At 42.8% G+C, this 13,804-nt stretch overlaps 1 protein-coding gene across 1 annotated transcript in view; it reads left to right on the forward strand.

Annotated features, from left to right (window-relative positions):
• Positions 1-13,804, forward strand: part of LOC102785757 (triple functional domain protein) — an 86,233-nt gene that overhangs the window by 14,799 nt on the left and 57,630 nt on the right. Inside the window, 1 exon segment of the mRNA XM_087835124.1 lies at positions 6,593-6,643. Within this exon segment, the coding sequence (XP_087691250.1) occupies positions 6,593-6,643 (51 nt within the window).

The raw sequence follows: 13,804 nt of genomic DNA on the forward strand, positions 1-13,804 counted from the left end.
AAGTGCTGAGCACTCCCAACACTGCTTTTGCCAGTAGTTGAGTCCTAATCTGTTGGAAGGATTTAACACTTATACTTCAGCAGTGAATCTAAGGCTATGTTCACACTGCAGGCGAAAGCGCATCAAATCCGATTTTTTTGACCCTATGCGACTCATATCCGATCATGCTATGACAGTGTGAACGGAACAAATCCGATATTTTCAAATCCAATCTGGGTCACTTTCGTATGTGGTACTGAATCTGATACATATCCGATGTTTCAGAAAGCGACTGCTGTGTGAACAGTCAGGTCGCATTAAATCCGTCTTTTACGTCACTGACACAAGACAGACGCCAATTATCAGCGCCGGAGAAGACATCGCGAACGCTTCCTGGCCATCCGGTGAAACTGTTGGGAAGACAACGTTGGAGAAACATGAACATTTTATTTGTACTGTATAATCTGCAGATTCTGACAGAAATCTGCAACTATCCTTTGAAGCACCGCTCCTCTAAAACAGCAATAAGGATCATTATTAGGTTATTTACATTATTATGTAAATAACAAAATAACTTAAAGCAAAAATTGGGAAACGTGAAGTCCGAAGTCTTTATATTAAGGTCCATCAGTCAAACAATAGTTTGCTCTGGGTATAAACAGAACACGTTGTGTGTGACGTCTTCTTTTGCGCATGCGGGCCGCTTTGAGCGTTCACACTAGAGCGCGTTTGCTGTCGCATTTTATTTGTAGTGTGAACGAGCAGACAAAAAAAAAATCAGATTTGATCAAAAAATCGGAATTGAGCATCAAGACCTGCAGTGTGAACGTAGCCTAAGTTGTAGCCCTTCTGAAACCCTACAGTGTAACTTATAACTTGATGTGCACCTCCCCAGAAATGTAGCTACAGTTTGCATTAACATACCCCGCGACCACTGTGATTGGTGTGTTGTCCTGCTCATTTCCTGGTACTTATTCTGCCGCCATTATTTTGAGTCCACAGGAAGGGAATGGATAAATCTGAAGAGAGTAACTATCAGTTAGCGTTTAGGCAGTGCAGCTGCAGTGGAAGTAACACCAGGATAAATGCTGTCAGTGGGATGGGTACGTCACAGGGCCTATAAAGATGCTTAAAGTGGGAACAGACACCCCTTTTTATTCTTTCCCCCAACTGCAAATGATGTCCTTAAAGTTAAAGTTGGTCAATACCTGAGTCAGTCTGTGGCTGAATGGGGTCAAGTTGGCGTTTATATCCAGTCTGATTGTGATAAAACAGATATTAACTGTAACAAAACATCGCATCTGTTTGATCCTTCGTTCTGTGGGAATATAAGCAGAATACAATCAGCTGGAGTTGAGTCCTCTTGTGTTGTGCTTATTGACACACTCATTCAGAGTGATGGCAACATGTTGATAATTTGTCCGCATTTGTAAATTAGACAGGAATTATTTTCAAAGCTTTGACAATTTCTCTGAGAGCGACTGCAGTCCGTCCAAGTCAGGCTGTGACTGTTTACAGAAAGGTGGCCTTCTATCATGAGACTTGAGCCCTCTTGTTTAGTATTTGGTATTCCTCTATGGATGCAAAGTCACCACGCAAAAGACTGTTATACTATACTGCATCAAGTTTCCACCCCTTCAGTCAGTCAGTAGTGATACTCTCTGTTTCCCAAATATCTGTGTATTGTGTAATGATTCATGGCAAGCAACAAAAACCCCTCTCACACAGATGATCCCTTAGGTAATATGTTGTTAAGTGCTCTCTCTGTGGCCTCTGACATTTAAACGTTTTCTCCACCCTGCAGCTATATCTGCCTCTAAACTCTCCAAGGCAGCCTTGACAGCTGGGTATTGCTCATTGTTTTTAAGACACTCACCTCAGTTCAGTCAGTGTGAGCCAGACAGTCGGTATTTTTTAAATGAAAGGGACTCTTTCCTATTTGTGTGTGAGTCAAACGATGAGTGTGCCTGCCGAGAAGGGGAAGGCAGGGGCCCACAGAAAGGGTGGTCCCGTGTTAATGCGGGCTAAGAGTCAGAAACGGTGTGTGTCGGGACAAGAGAGAGCTGTCTGTTTTTTAAGGGGCTCCATAAGGATACAGTGCAGCCAGTGTTCAGCAGGGCTCGGTGAGTTCGCTCTATCTCCGTTTTTGGGAGAGGAAAGTTTGGATTTGTTCAATGGGAATCGGGCCGTTGGAGTTTTCGCCGTGTCATTTCCTCAAAAGCCGTTCGGTGTGTATGTGTGCGAGCTCTGTTTAAGTTCATCCAAAGAGCTTGGCTGACGGTTCAGCAGTGGGCTTATCCTACTATGGTCTTAACAACGTTGGCTCAGAGTGTATGCGTGTCTGTTTGTGTGCGGTTGGATTAACCCACTGCTGTAACGGCCACATCGCAGAGGAAAAGCCTGTTTTCGTGCACACGTGTTGTGTTTTTACCCCCCCTTCATGCATGTTTGACTACTGGCTCAGCTACAAGTGTTGTTGTTTAGATTGGGATAAGCTGTGGGCTGCCACTACTGTAAGTCTGGTATTACATTGTTGCACACTGTGGCTTAAGCGGACATCTTTGGCATGGCAAATATGTGAAGTATGTAGGTGTTTGGTCTTTCTCTTGCCTTTTCCCTTCATCTCTTTCAGTCTTTGTGAAGATTTTGTTTTTCCAGGTACACGGCTTTAGAGAACATTTCCTTGATATCTTTGGCCTTCTCTCGACAGCTCGGCTCTACTTTCCCATGCACTGTTTTGTGCGTGAGGCTGCTGTTGCCTGCAAGTTAGGTCTTGTGTAGTTTTATGTGTACTCTGCTGCTAAATGTTCATTACTGAGAACTGCCACCAGCAAAATGTTGCTTACCTACTACCAAAGCTCACAGCAGAAGATGTTTGATTTTTGCATGAATGGAGCCAGGCTGGACCTCCTTAAAGAAGACTTTTGCAAAACAAAGCAGGGTCACTTTCAAACTTTTAGCCAATCTTGGCTAAAAGTTTGAAACTAGTGCAGCTTTTGCTTTTTACTGTTACACACCTGCAGGTGCAGATTCCCGATGGATCGTTGTTTAATGAAAAATAATTGCAACCCTGTCAAAGAGTGCTATAAATCTTTGTCCAGAGCATTATTCTGCTGTTGGACTTCCTGGTTTGGATTTCATTGTCTTACCTTAAACCACCTGATTATGAACGTGGTATATGTTGGATAGATGTCTCATAATTTTGCAAGTTCAGTGAAGAGCAGGTTTTGCTGCTGCTTTAATTAAAAGCTGACTCTTCTGGGTGTGATTTAAGGAATTTATTTAATGCGGCTTAAACTATTACTTCAGAAAAATCTTTTTTCAGCTGTAAGGGAGGACCTGTAATGCAGTGTAGAAATTTACAGGGATGCCTTAGTGCCATCCGGCTGAAAGGGTTTCCTGGTAAACAAAAGTGTGTCGCAACACAAATGATTTGCATGCTTTCCTCAGGTAGCCTCTTATGTCTCAAACGAGCGTCTACACTGAGGGTGTTTTCACACCTGTTTGTTTACTCTGGTCCGAATCATTTGATGAGTTTGGAAACGTGTAGCTTTTCCCTGTGATTTGGTTTCTTTTTACACAGAGAAAAATCCAAGTGAACGCTGAGCAAACCACAACGTGTCATTACAGACCACGTGAGGATGTCCTGTCCGCTTATTGGCCAGATGTGTCTGGGAGCAACAAATGTAAATACAGGAACAAGGTGCTGCGTTCTGGACAACTGGAAAATACTGAGTTTACATTCATTTCACATCTAGTTGCCGACTCATACTGACATTTGAACATCTACAGCTCCTCAACACATCCCAGTACAGAAGTATTTTTACCCAAACTTGTAGTGTCACACAGTACTCAGACTAACTGCACCAAGTGAAAAAATGAACTGCAGTTTGCTTTAAAAGGACTAAACAGGCAGGTGTGGAAACGCCCTAAGATAGACCATAGCTCCATATTTTTAGTGATGGACTCTGCAGGATCGACAGCTCGAAGCATGTTTCCACAACACTGCTTTCCATGTAAATTTGTTATGAAGTTCTTTAAACTGAGATACGCACAGAATCAACTGTAGGCGTCGGTCACAGCACGTCATGCGTGAGTACTCCTCACCAATGAGCTTATGCTGCGCTTTGCTCAGTAATAGGATAGATAGGTTTCAGAGTGTAGTAGGTGCTGCTTCCTATGTGAAAAGGCCTTTGTGCACTCAGTCTAACTTGTTTGAAGCTAGCTGTTTTAGCTCCCTTGCCGTTCCTTTAAAGATACTTTCTTTTGATTGGTTGTAGGGCTGCCACAAACGATTATTTTGATAGTCGACTAGTCACCGATTATTTTTGCGATTAGTCGACTAATCAGATCATCATCCATTGGACGTAAAACGTACAGCTTATTGCACCAGCAGCATCTGCTCTTATATAACTATCATTAGCTTACAGCTTTAAGTGTTTAAGGTATGTGCTAACTAAAAATAAAGACAAGATGGTTGTTTATTAATTTTCATGACATTTGCAGATTGTTTCGGTGAAGTTTAATAAACTCCTTACTATCTAAAATATAACAGGACACCGGAGTATATTGTCGAGCATCTCACACTTCTGATAATCAGCTGTCTGCTTGATGTTTACTCAGCTGTGTAAAAACTATAACTTTAATCTCAGCCAAACCGATTTACTCAGGAACAAAAGATGGCGGTGGGTTTGAAAAGGATTTGCTTGGAGTCCGGTGTTCTCACGGCTCTAGTGAGCCTTGCCCCCGGCTAGCTATCGAGCTAGTGGCTAACAGACGTCTCCGAAAACGTCGGAGCGCTTTTGAAAATATGCGGTGTCTTGATAAACTGAGCAGATATTTGAGGTTTACACAGCTACATTCTCGCCTGAAAATATGTTAAACGTTTATTTTGTGACCCAGAAAGAATAATAAGAGTAATATTAAAACTAACTAGCTGCCGCCATTGTTGGAAACTGAGCAGGGCGCTATGAATTCTGGGACACAGCTTCTTCTTCTTCGGGGTTTAACGGCAGCTGGCATCCTTGTACATGTAGTGCTGCCATCTTCTGTTTCAGTCCGTTATTACACTCTTAAATTCTACTACTTATTCCTGCGTCTTTTGTGATCTTACAAAGCTTCAAACGACGCGTCGACTATTAAATCAGTCGTTGACGATTTTGATAGTCGACGTAATCGTGACTAGTCGACTAATCGTGGCAGCCCTAATTGGTTGTCTCTTGCAAAGAGAGGGTCAGTAGGTAGAGATTGTGCTCACAGCTGGAGATCTATGCCTCGGATGGCCATATTAGGGATATCCGCTCTCTGTGATATCATAAAGGGGGAAAAACGTTCTGCTCATTTATACACCGACCCTATTATTTGAAACGTTGGCCATGTTTCATATGAGCACCCACCCTAACAGTGGAAATCAAACTGCACGTACCTCAGTGCATATTGTTAGATACTTGGTATAGATCATGTACTCAGTACCGCAGTCAGCTTCTCTCTGCCTCAGCGCAGCGGTCTGTACCATTAAACAGGAAGCAGCAATCCTGAGTCAGAATAGATCGAGCATGTGTCAGTGAGTCAGCCCGTCGAGCGTCCACCCTGTTTACATGTTGACAGCACATGACGCTGACGGTATCTTCCCCTCCGTCACAGCAGCGGCCTCACTCACTCACAGGCTATAGGCTGCATCAATGGACTGATTGTTGAATTTGCAGAGAAACCACCGGGCTTCGGTCATGAGTTATAGGCTGATGAGAAGATGACTCCGGCATGCTCGGGTCCGGTGTAAGCAGAACATGGTGTTTAGGGGTCGTGGGAATCATCACATTCCTGGTACCTTGCTATAATGTTTTACTAGTTAAGGGAGGAGAGCATGATGAAGGGAGTCTCTTCCCCCCATAGTAAGGTGTTTCCTGTGACTAAGGCAATATCACTTCTCTTATTAATGTTGGGGATTTTTCCATCCTAAGTAATGCGGAAGCCCTTTGAAGACAGCCAGTTCTTGTTTATCTTATTAATCTAAGGCTTTGCTGGTAATAAACAGTATTCTTAATCATTGAGATTTTTTTCTGGCAGTTGATTAGTCTTCTGTTTTTTGGCCACATTGATGGCATGTTAACCTGACAAGTTTGTGTTTGTTGTGCTTTGGAGTTTTAAAGCCTCAACAAATATGGGATGGATTTTCATGGAATTGATCGTTAACATTCTGATCCTGCTCAGATCAACTTTAATCACTTTGTAGCATAGAGCGTAATTGTTATTATTCCAGTACTTTACCAGAAACTTAAAACACAAACTTTCCTTCAGCCGTACTTACCATTTATTCTATTTAATAGCAAATGTAGGAGCATTTTAATCGGAAGTGTTTATGACACACTGGTATTGATAGTAACTCTGATATTGAAAAAACATTCATATGATGTTTATCATTAATGCTGTTGATAAAAGATACAACGTTCTTTTAATGTTTTCATGAAGTCTTACAGGACTTCTTTCCACTTTGTTTTGAGTGAATTCATTTGCCAAATTTGTTTTGGCTGCGATGTGTATTTTTATTTCTGTGTCATGCATTTTAATTGGGGATAAAAACAGTTGCTCTTTTTTTTAATCTGTGTTTCTACAGATGGATCCCTTCCTAAAGAGCCAAAAGGAGATGTATCGAGCCAGATAGCAGGTAAAACATATGATTCTTTTTCTTGCAAGGCCCGTTTATATCCATGTGTGTGCTGGTGGTGCAAGAGGGGAGTGTATTTTACTGAGGGTGGAGGGTCAGGGAGGTCGGTATATTTCAAAAGAAATATGGTGTGTATGGTTTATTTTTACATGCACACGAGCAGACCTAAGCCCCTTTACAGATGTAATGTAGACCTTTTTTAAATTTAAAAAGTATTATCCTGCTAAGGGTTTTAGCATACATTAAGTGGGTAAAGAGATGTTCAGTCAGATTCAAGTCTGGCTGGGTCACTCGAGGACATTGACAGAGTAGTTCTGAAGCGTCTGCTTTGGTATCATGGCTCTTTGCTTAGGGTTGTTGTCCTGTTGATGAACCTTTGCCTCAGTCTGAGGACCAGCGCGTTTTGGAGCAGGTCATCATCAAGGGTGGACCTGAACATTGCTGCATTCACCTTCCCCTGACCGTAACTAGTGTCCCACTGCTGAAAAACATCCCCCAACTTGATGCTGCCACCACCATGCTTCAGTTTAGGGATGGTATTGGCCAGCTGGTGAGCGGTGTCTGGTTTCCTCCAGATGTGATACTTTGTTCAGACCAAAGTGCTCAAGCTGGGTTTTATCAGACCAGAAAATTGTTTCTCGTCCTCTGAGAGTCCTTCAGGTGTCTTTTAGCAAACTCCAGGTCATGTCATGAGCCTTTTATTGAGGAATGGCTTCAGCTTGGCCACTCTACTATACACCCCTGATTGTTGGAGAGGTGCAGAAGTGGTTGTCCTGCTGGGAGGTTTTCTTCTCTCCACAGTAGAGCTGGGCGATATAAGATGTTTTTATATCACGATATGTTTTTTTCATTTCAGGCGATAACGATATATATCATGATATAAGCCAAATAACTATATTTGTAAGTTTTAAATGTGCCGTTGCTCACAAGTAAAATGTGAAATAATCAGCAGCTTGTTTTGATTTAAATATTTATTTCCCATAATAAGTTCAACAGGGTAGATGTACTCAAGGAACATGAGACTTTTTCAGATAAATAAAGGCAAATATGGCAAACTACACAAAAGGCAGCCGCTAAAGCGTTTAAGTTTCAAAATAGAACAAACAAAACAGACTAAATTGTCAATTCCACTTAGAAACAAAATATTAATTCTGAAAATGAATCTTAGTTTGTTTTACAGAAGAACAGACAAAATTGACTAACTTTTGTCAATATCAAATAAACTGAGAACTAAAAGGAAATTCTCAATCTCTCCTTGTTGTATAGCTGAGCTGTTCAAACAGTTTTAACAGTTACTTTAGTCTGACAAAAGCCGAATGACGAATTAGCGCTTCCAGTCAGAGATTGAGCATGCACCGCTTTATTGTATTTCCAGACTTGCTTTCGGCACAATTTACAGTGTGCGCTACTCTGTTTTTGTCAGACTTGAAATAGCCGAAATACCGTCACACTACGGAACTTCTGTGGCTCTTCCGTTCGACAATCTCTCCGGCATCGGAACCATCATCTGTTTTCTCTTCGCTCACGCTCTCGGTTGATTTTTCTCTAGTCGGCACACTCATTTCCTCCATTACCCGGGTGGCACGGTGGCTGGCTGCTTTCCAAACAAATAAACATGTGCGGCTTGGCACTTGTGCTGTACGTAACAAGTCACGTGACGTGACGCTGCGGCTGTGATTGGTTCGACTCTGCGTTAGTTAATTTGGGTTGGCTGTTCTTCTTTTTTTAAGAGGACAAGAGAGATGAGGCCTATCGCAATAGTTTAACTTTTCTATCGAGAAAAAGTTATTTTGCAATACATATTGTTATCGTTCCATCGCCCAGCTCTACTCCACAGTAATGCTGGAGCTCTGCCAGAGTAAGCATCGGGTTATTGGGCACCTGCCTGACCGAGGCCCTTTTACTTCGATTGCCCAGACTGGCCAGCCAGCTGTAGGAAGAGTTCTGGCGGCTCCACAGTTCTTCCGTTTTCAGATGATGGAGGCCACTGTGCTCATTACTATCCTCAATGATAAAGACAGGTGTGTGTGTTTCCAAATCATAGCCAGTCGACTGAATTTACCACAGGTGGGCCCCAATCAAGTGCAGAAACATCTGACAGATGATCACTGGAAACAGGAGGTAGCTGAGCTCGATTTGTATGTGTCATGGAAAAGGCTGTGAATACATGTACTTGTTATTTAAGTTGCTTGAAGACGTTTCACCTCTCTACCGAGAAGCTTCTTCAGTTCACTTCTCGGATGAGAGGTGAAACGTCTTCAAGCAACTTAAAGAAGTCCAGACGCTTTTCTTTGCAAGCTCCTTTGACTACAATGACCTGGATGACTGAGAACCTTCACAGACATGTAGGTGTTATATTTTTGTTTTACATTTTTGATAAGTTTGCAAGAATTTCAAGCAGAGTTTATTCACTTTGTCATTATGGGGTGAATACTTTTTGGATGCTCTGTTAAATTTCACCCCTGTTCCTGTCCATTCTCTTGTCTGTTGGTGTTGGACATTGTAAGGTTCTTGTCTAATAGCACTGATGAAGGGCGGTTCAATGCTCCGCCCCTCCCATCTATTCCCAAAACATACAGGATGTGGACAGCTACCCATGTCTGGCACCTCTCCCCATAGCTATAACAGGCTATTAGCAATGAGTTGAGATGGACACTTACGCTGCCTGCTCCATGATTTATTCACACAAACTGCCATTCACTCAGAATCACTCACCCTAAATGACCTTTTCCTTGTGTCCTTTCTCCAATCAGCTGTGCTAAATCTTCCTTTTTACTATCCTCATGGTGCAGCTGACACTTAAAGTAGGCTACGTTCCTCGTGTGAGGGTTAATATGTGCTGCTGAAACGACACATTTAATGACCAATTTGACATATAAAGTTATTTCTGCTCTGTTCTTCAGTGAGAAATGTTACTATTTCATAGGAAATTAGAATAGAGCCATTTGTGCAAACTTCTTAATTAGAAACTCTAAGACTATCAGCAGTATTGGCTTTGTAAAGAGAAACAAAAACAGCCCTCAAATTCTACACACAAAGGAGGACAGTGAGTTGGCAGGTTGCTCCAAAGCCTCAGGGTCTTTATAGAGAAAGCTTCAGTGCCTGTAGGAAAAAGGCGATGAAAGCAACACAAACGCGGTTATATCTGAAAAACACTTGGTTTAGTGTGACTGTTTAGCCTTTCTGCATGGTGATTTTCTTAAGCATCCTGCTGCTTAACAGTTATCACTTCGTGGTTTAGAAGGGGGGGGGGGGGGGGGGGGAATTATGTCTGTCCATCTGTTGGGCCTCCTCATCCACTGGTCTGACTGGGTGACTGGAAAGTGGGTTGCGAGGGATGGGAGGGTGAGTTGAGTGCTCTTATGTAATGACGTTAAAGCTTTCGAACCCTGACAGATGTGCTTTCTATCACCGTCTCTCTCTCTCTCTCTCTCTCTCTCTCTCTCTCTCAACCCTTTTTGTCTGCGTCTGTCCAGAAGTACCCGGTGTAATCTGCCTCAGTGCTTGTTGAAATGATTTGGCATAAATCTTCAGCAATCAGCTGCAATCTGCAATCTGAAAGCATCGCCTCAAGATGGCGTGTTCGAGCAGATTGGAAGAGCTGAAGCACAAAAATGCTGCAGGAGTGTCTGATCTGCAGCAGTCGTCTGTAGGAGGGCCACTCCTCTGTCACTTACTGTGTAATCTCAGTAAGTGACAGGAGCAACGTGTGGAAGGAAAATGAGTTTTTATTCTCACTATTACAGCAGTAGAAGAGTTTTTTGGGGTGGAGGGTTAGAAAAAACAAACAAAAAAACAAAACTTGTTGTTGTAACGGTCGTTTTCTCTCTGTCTCGTCACGGTTCGTCAGAATAGGATCAGGTGGCATTAAAAGACCCGGCCGACTGAACTCTTGGCACCAATAACAAGCTGCCTTTTCTTTCTCTCCGTCTCTCTCGCTGTCTTTCTTTTATTCCTGCTTCCTCTAGTCTCCCTTTTCCCTTCTCCCCTGCTGTGTTTGGGTCGCTGGGGTAACCCTGGCCTGTTTCTCGCTCGGTTAGCCTACCCTGCTATTAGAGGTCTGGATGGATGGGGAGAACAGGAAGAGGCGGGGGTAAGGGAAAGATGGTGTGCGCTCTGTCTCGGTCTCCCAAGCCAAAACTCCGATTTGGGGACACAAAGGGGAAAATTGGGAAGGACACGGAGAATCTGAACGGACTGGAAACAAACACCCAGGCTGTGCTGTTCAGTCTTGAATGCTTTTAGATCGCTGCTCGTTTTCATCAACGGCAAATGATTTTCACTGCAATGAAAGTGCTACACAGACACCTTATCAGTGTAAGGGTGGTAAAGGGAAAGTAGTGACACTGAAAGAGTGCATTTCATAGACTGATGCAGAATTTACTTAGATGGCACCTAAACGTGGCTAATTGACCAGATGAACACGTTCTTACTTGTAAACTGGTTTCTAACTTTGTGTGTATGTACAGTCAGTGCCAACTGTGGCCACAGTGAGGTCATTGTTATATTGGCACAGCAGCCAGTCAAAGGTGAGCTGTGCAGTATCAGTAGGACTGATAGATGGGACACGAGCCATTTGTCAAGAATTCAAACCACATATAGACAAAAGAAGATTGTTCTTTTCATCTGCACTGATCTGGCGTTGTGGCTGTTCTGAGATCTCACAGAACAGGAGTCTGTGACGACACATATGACTGTGATCAAATCATAAACGGCACTAAAGGCAGAGCTAGGGCACTGGTGAGCTATTAAGCTGCTTGCAGGTTGTGCAAAAGTAGCAGCTCGAGTAGTCCATTAGGCCCTGGTCACGCAGACGCAGAGACCTGTAGGCGACTGCATGGCAACCACCAGTTGGTAGGGAAAAATTTGCATTAACTGACTGGTTTTGAGTGATTGCTGGAGGTTGCTGGCAGTCTCGAAGAGGAAACCTCACTGGGAAGGCTTAGGTTGCTAGCAGATTGCCACAGTCACTTTTAGTTTGTAGGGAAGACTTTTGCGCAAACACTCACTGACCAATCACCAAGCGGTTGTGAAACTGTCTTTGTCATTCTTTAAAGCAGAAGCTGCACTTTTTTTTTTTTCATTTTTAATTTGTTTTAAATGGGTTGATTTCAGGTTAAAAATCAGCTTTTACTTTGAAGATGGACCTTCTCCATTTCCAAATGGGGTTGCACCCCTTTAGTGGTTAGTGAGCATTTGCAAACTGCTTGCAACTAAGGCAATCACAAGGAGGTTTTTGGTACAGCACCCTCTTTGTGGCAGTTTTCCTCCTAGCAACCAGAAGTTCACCAACCAGTCTCTAGGTGTGGCGGAGGCATCTTATTTGATATGTAGAAGTGTATCTGCTGATGTGTCTGCCTAAAATAAAGCAAAATGGCATCGTTGCATTATAAAAACATTGCAGAAGAACATTAAAAGTAGCGGAGGAGTTTAACCAACTGCTGACAAAAAGACAAATACAGTCGATTCAGTAGAGCTGGAACTGCAGTCACACCTGCGAACACTTGTGTGTCATGTTTGTTATTAAGTGTGATACAGCCAGGTTAGCTGTAATAGAGTTGCAAAGGGGGAGGAGAGCTGCTTTTTCCCATTGCGTCTCCCTTTCTGTTTGTTCTTAAAACAATATTCTTAATGTGTTTAACACAGAAAAGCAGCACTCTGTGGAACAATGCTAGGGGCACTGTGAACTTCATATGCAAATTGAGATGGGGGGGGGGGGGAGCTTGAGAAGCTTAATATTTACTAAGGAGGTAAGGCTTAGCAGTTTAGGATTTATCTGAGATGACTCTGTCTGGAAGATTATAGTCTTAAATGTACTAAAAAAATCTAAATGAAATACATCTTTTTCTTCATAGGGAAGGAAATGCCTTCAAATTAACATTTAGACCACAGGAAACATAAAATAGCTTAATGCACGCTTCGCTTAAATCAATTTAAAGTGTAGAAATGAAATTAAATCCATTGAGCGTGTAGTATTTATGAGTAAAATGGGCATGCAATCAAATAAAATTGCTCTGTCTGGTATCTTTTTTTTGTCGTGGAGACACTGCTGTCCACTCCTTTATCCCAGAGGAATTCCTGCCAGTCCCACACATCCCTCAGCAGGGAATTTATGGCACGCTGTGAATGTGGGAAGTCCACAGCTATGCACTGATTCACACTCTTGCGCGCGAATCTGGTTTCTGTTGACCCGTAACAGCTGGTTTAGGAGCGATGGCTCCCAGTCAGCTGCTGGATAGCCATTATGAGATATAACTGCTCTTTAATCTCACAGGAAGATGCTGCGAGTGTTTCCTCCTCCTCTCAGCTGACTGTACCACCCGTCCCATCTGTTGGTGTGCACACAGCTGTCGCATTCTGTCTTCATATTGAACTCAGAAACACACACACACACTGACCTCTGAGGTATTTGTTACAGTGCCTCTGGGGAAGACTTGTTGTTGTTGTTGTGGTGTTTAGCAAACTGAGTAATGCCCACTCAGAGGCCACTACACATCTCAGGCCTCTGAGGTGTGTGCCAAGTATGTACATATTGTAACACAAGCCCAGTTCCAGTCGTGGCCTGCAACGAAGACGAACTGGCCGTGATCCGGGAGTTTCAGCAAAGGATGATGGACATTCCTGGCATCACCCCCATGGGTGTAGTCATATCAGTGATAACTTTGTCTCGCCCACTTCATACAGCACAGGCGACACGGGAAATGTTGGGACTTTCTGTTGCCTTGGAAAAATTCACCCAGGTGTGCTTTTTTTTGTCTTATGGGATACAGTTTTCCTCTATCTCGACTTCTCAGATAATTCTTCATTTAGTGATTGGCATTGGACACCAGTTTCCCTGAATTCCTGAATGTAGACATCATCTGCAAGGTAATGACCTCCTCATTGGTAGCTAATGGCTTATTGATCATAAAGAAAAGAGGAGTGTAATTTGTTTTTCACAGTTTGTCATTGAATTGGAAAGGTTCAAATGAACACTGGCTGTGTACTTCATTGCGTTGTGAATGGATCGTAAATTTTCGTGGTTGGCTGTTTGATGACTCTCGTAGCAAGCACTTCCTCGAATCCAGCATTCCTACGTGACTCAGTTAAATCATTGGTTGTAACATAAACTCTGTGACATCATACGTCCTTATAGAGTCATGGTTGTATTTAATTCACTAT

This window comes from Neolamprologus brichardi, chromosome 22 (assembly GCF_056152115.1).
Source record: "Neolamprologus brichardi isolate AB-2024 chromosome 22, ASM5615211v1, whole genome shotgun sequence".
Classification (NCBI taxonomy): Eukaryota; Metazoa; Chordata; class Actinopteri; order Cichliformes; family Cichlidae; genus Neolamprologus; species Neolamprologus brichardi.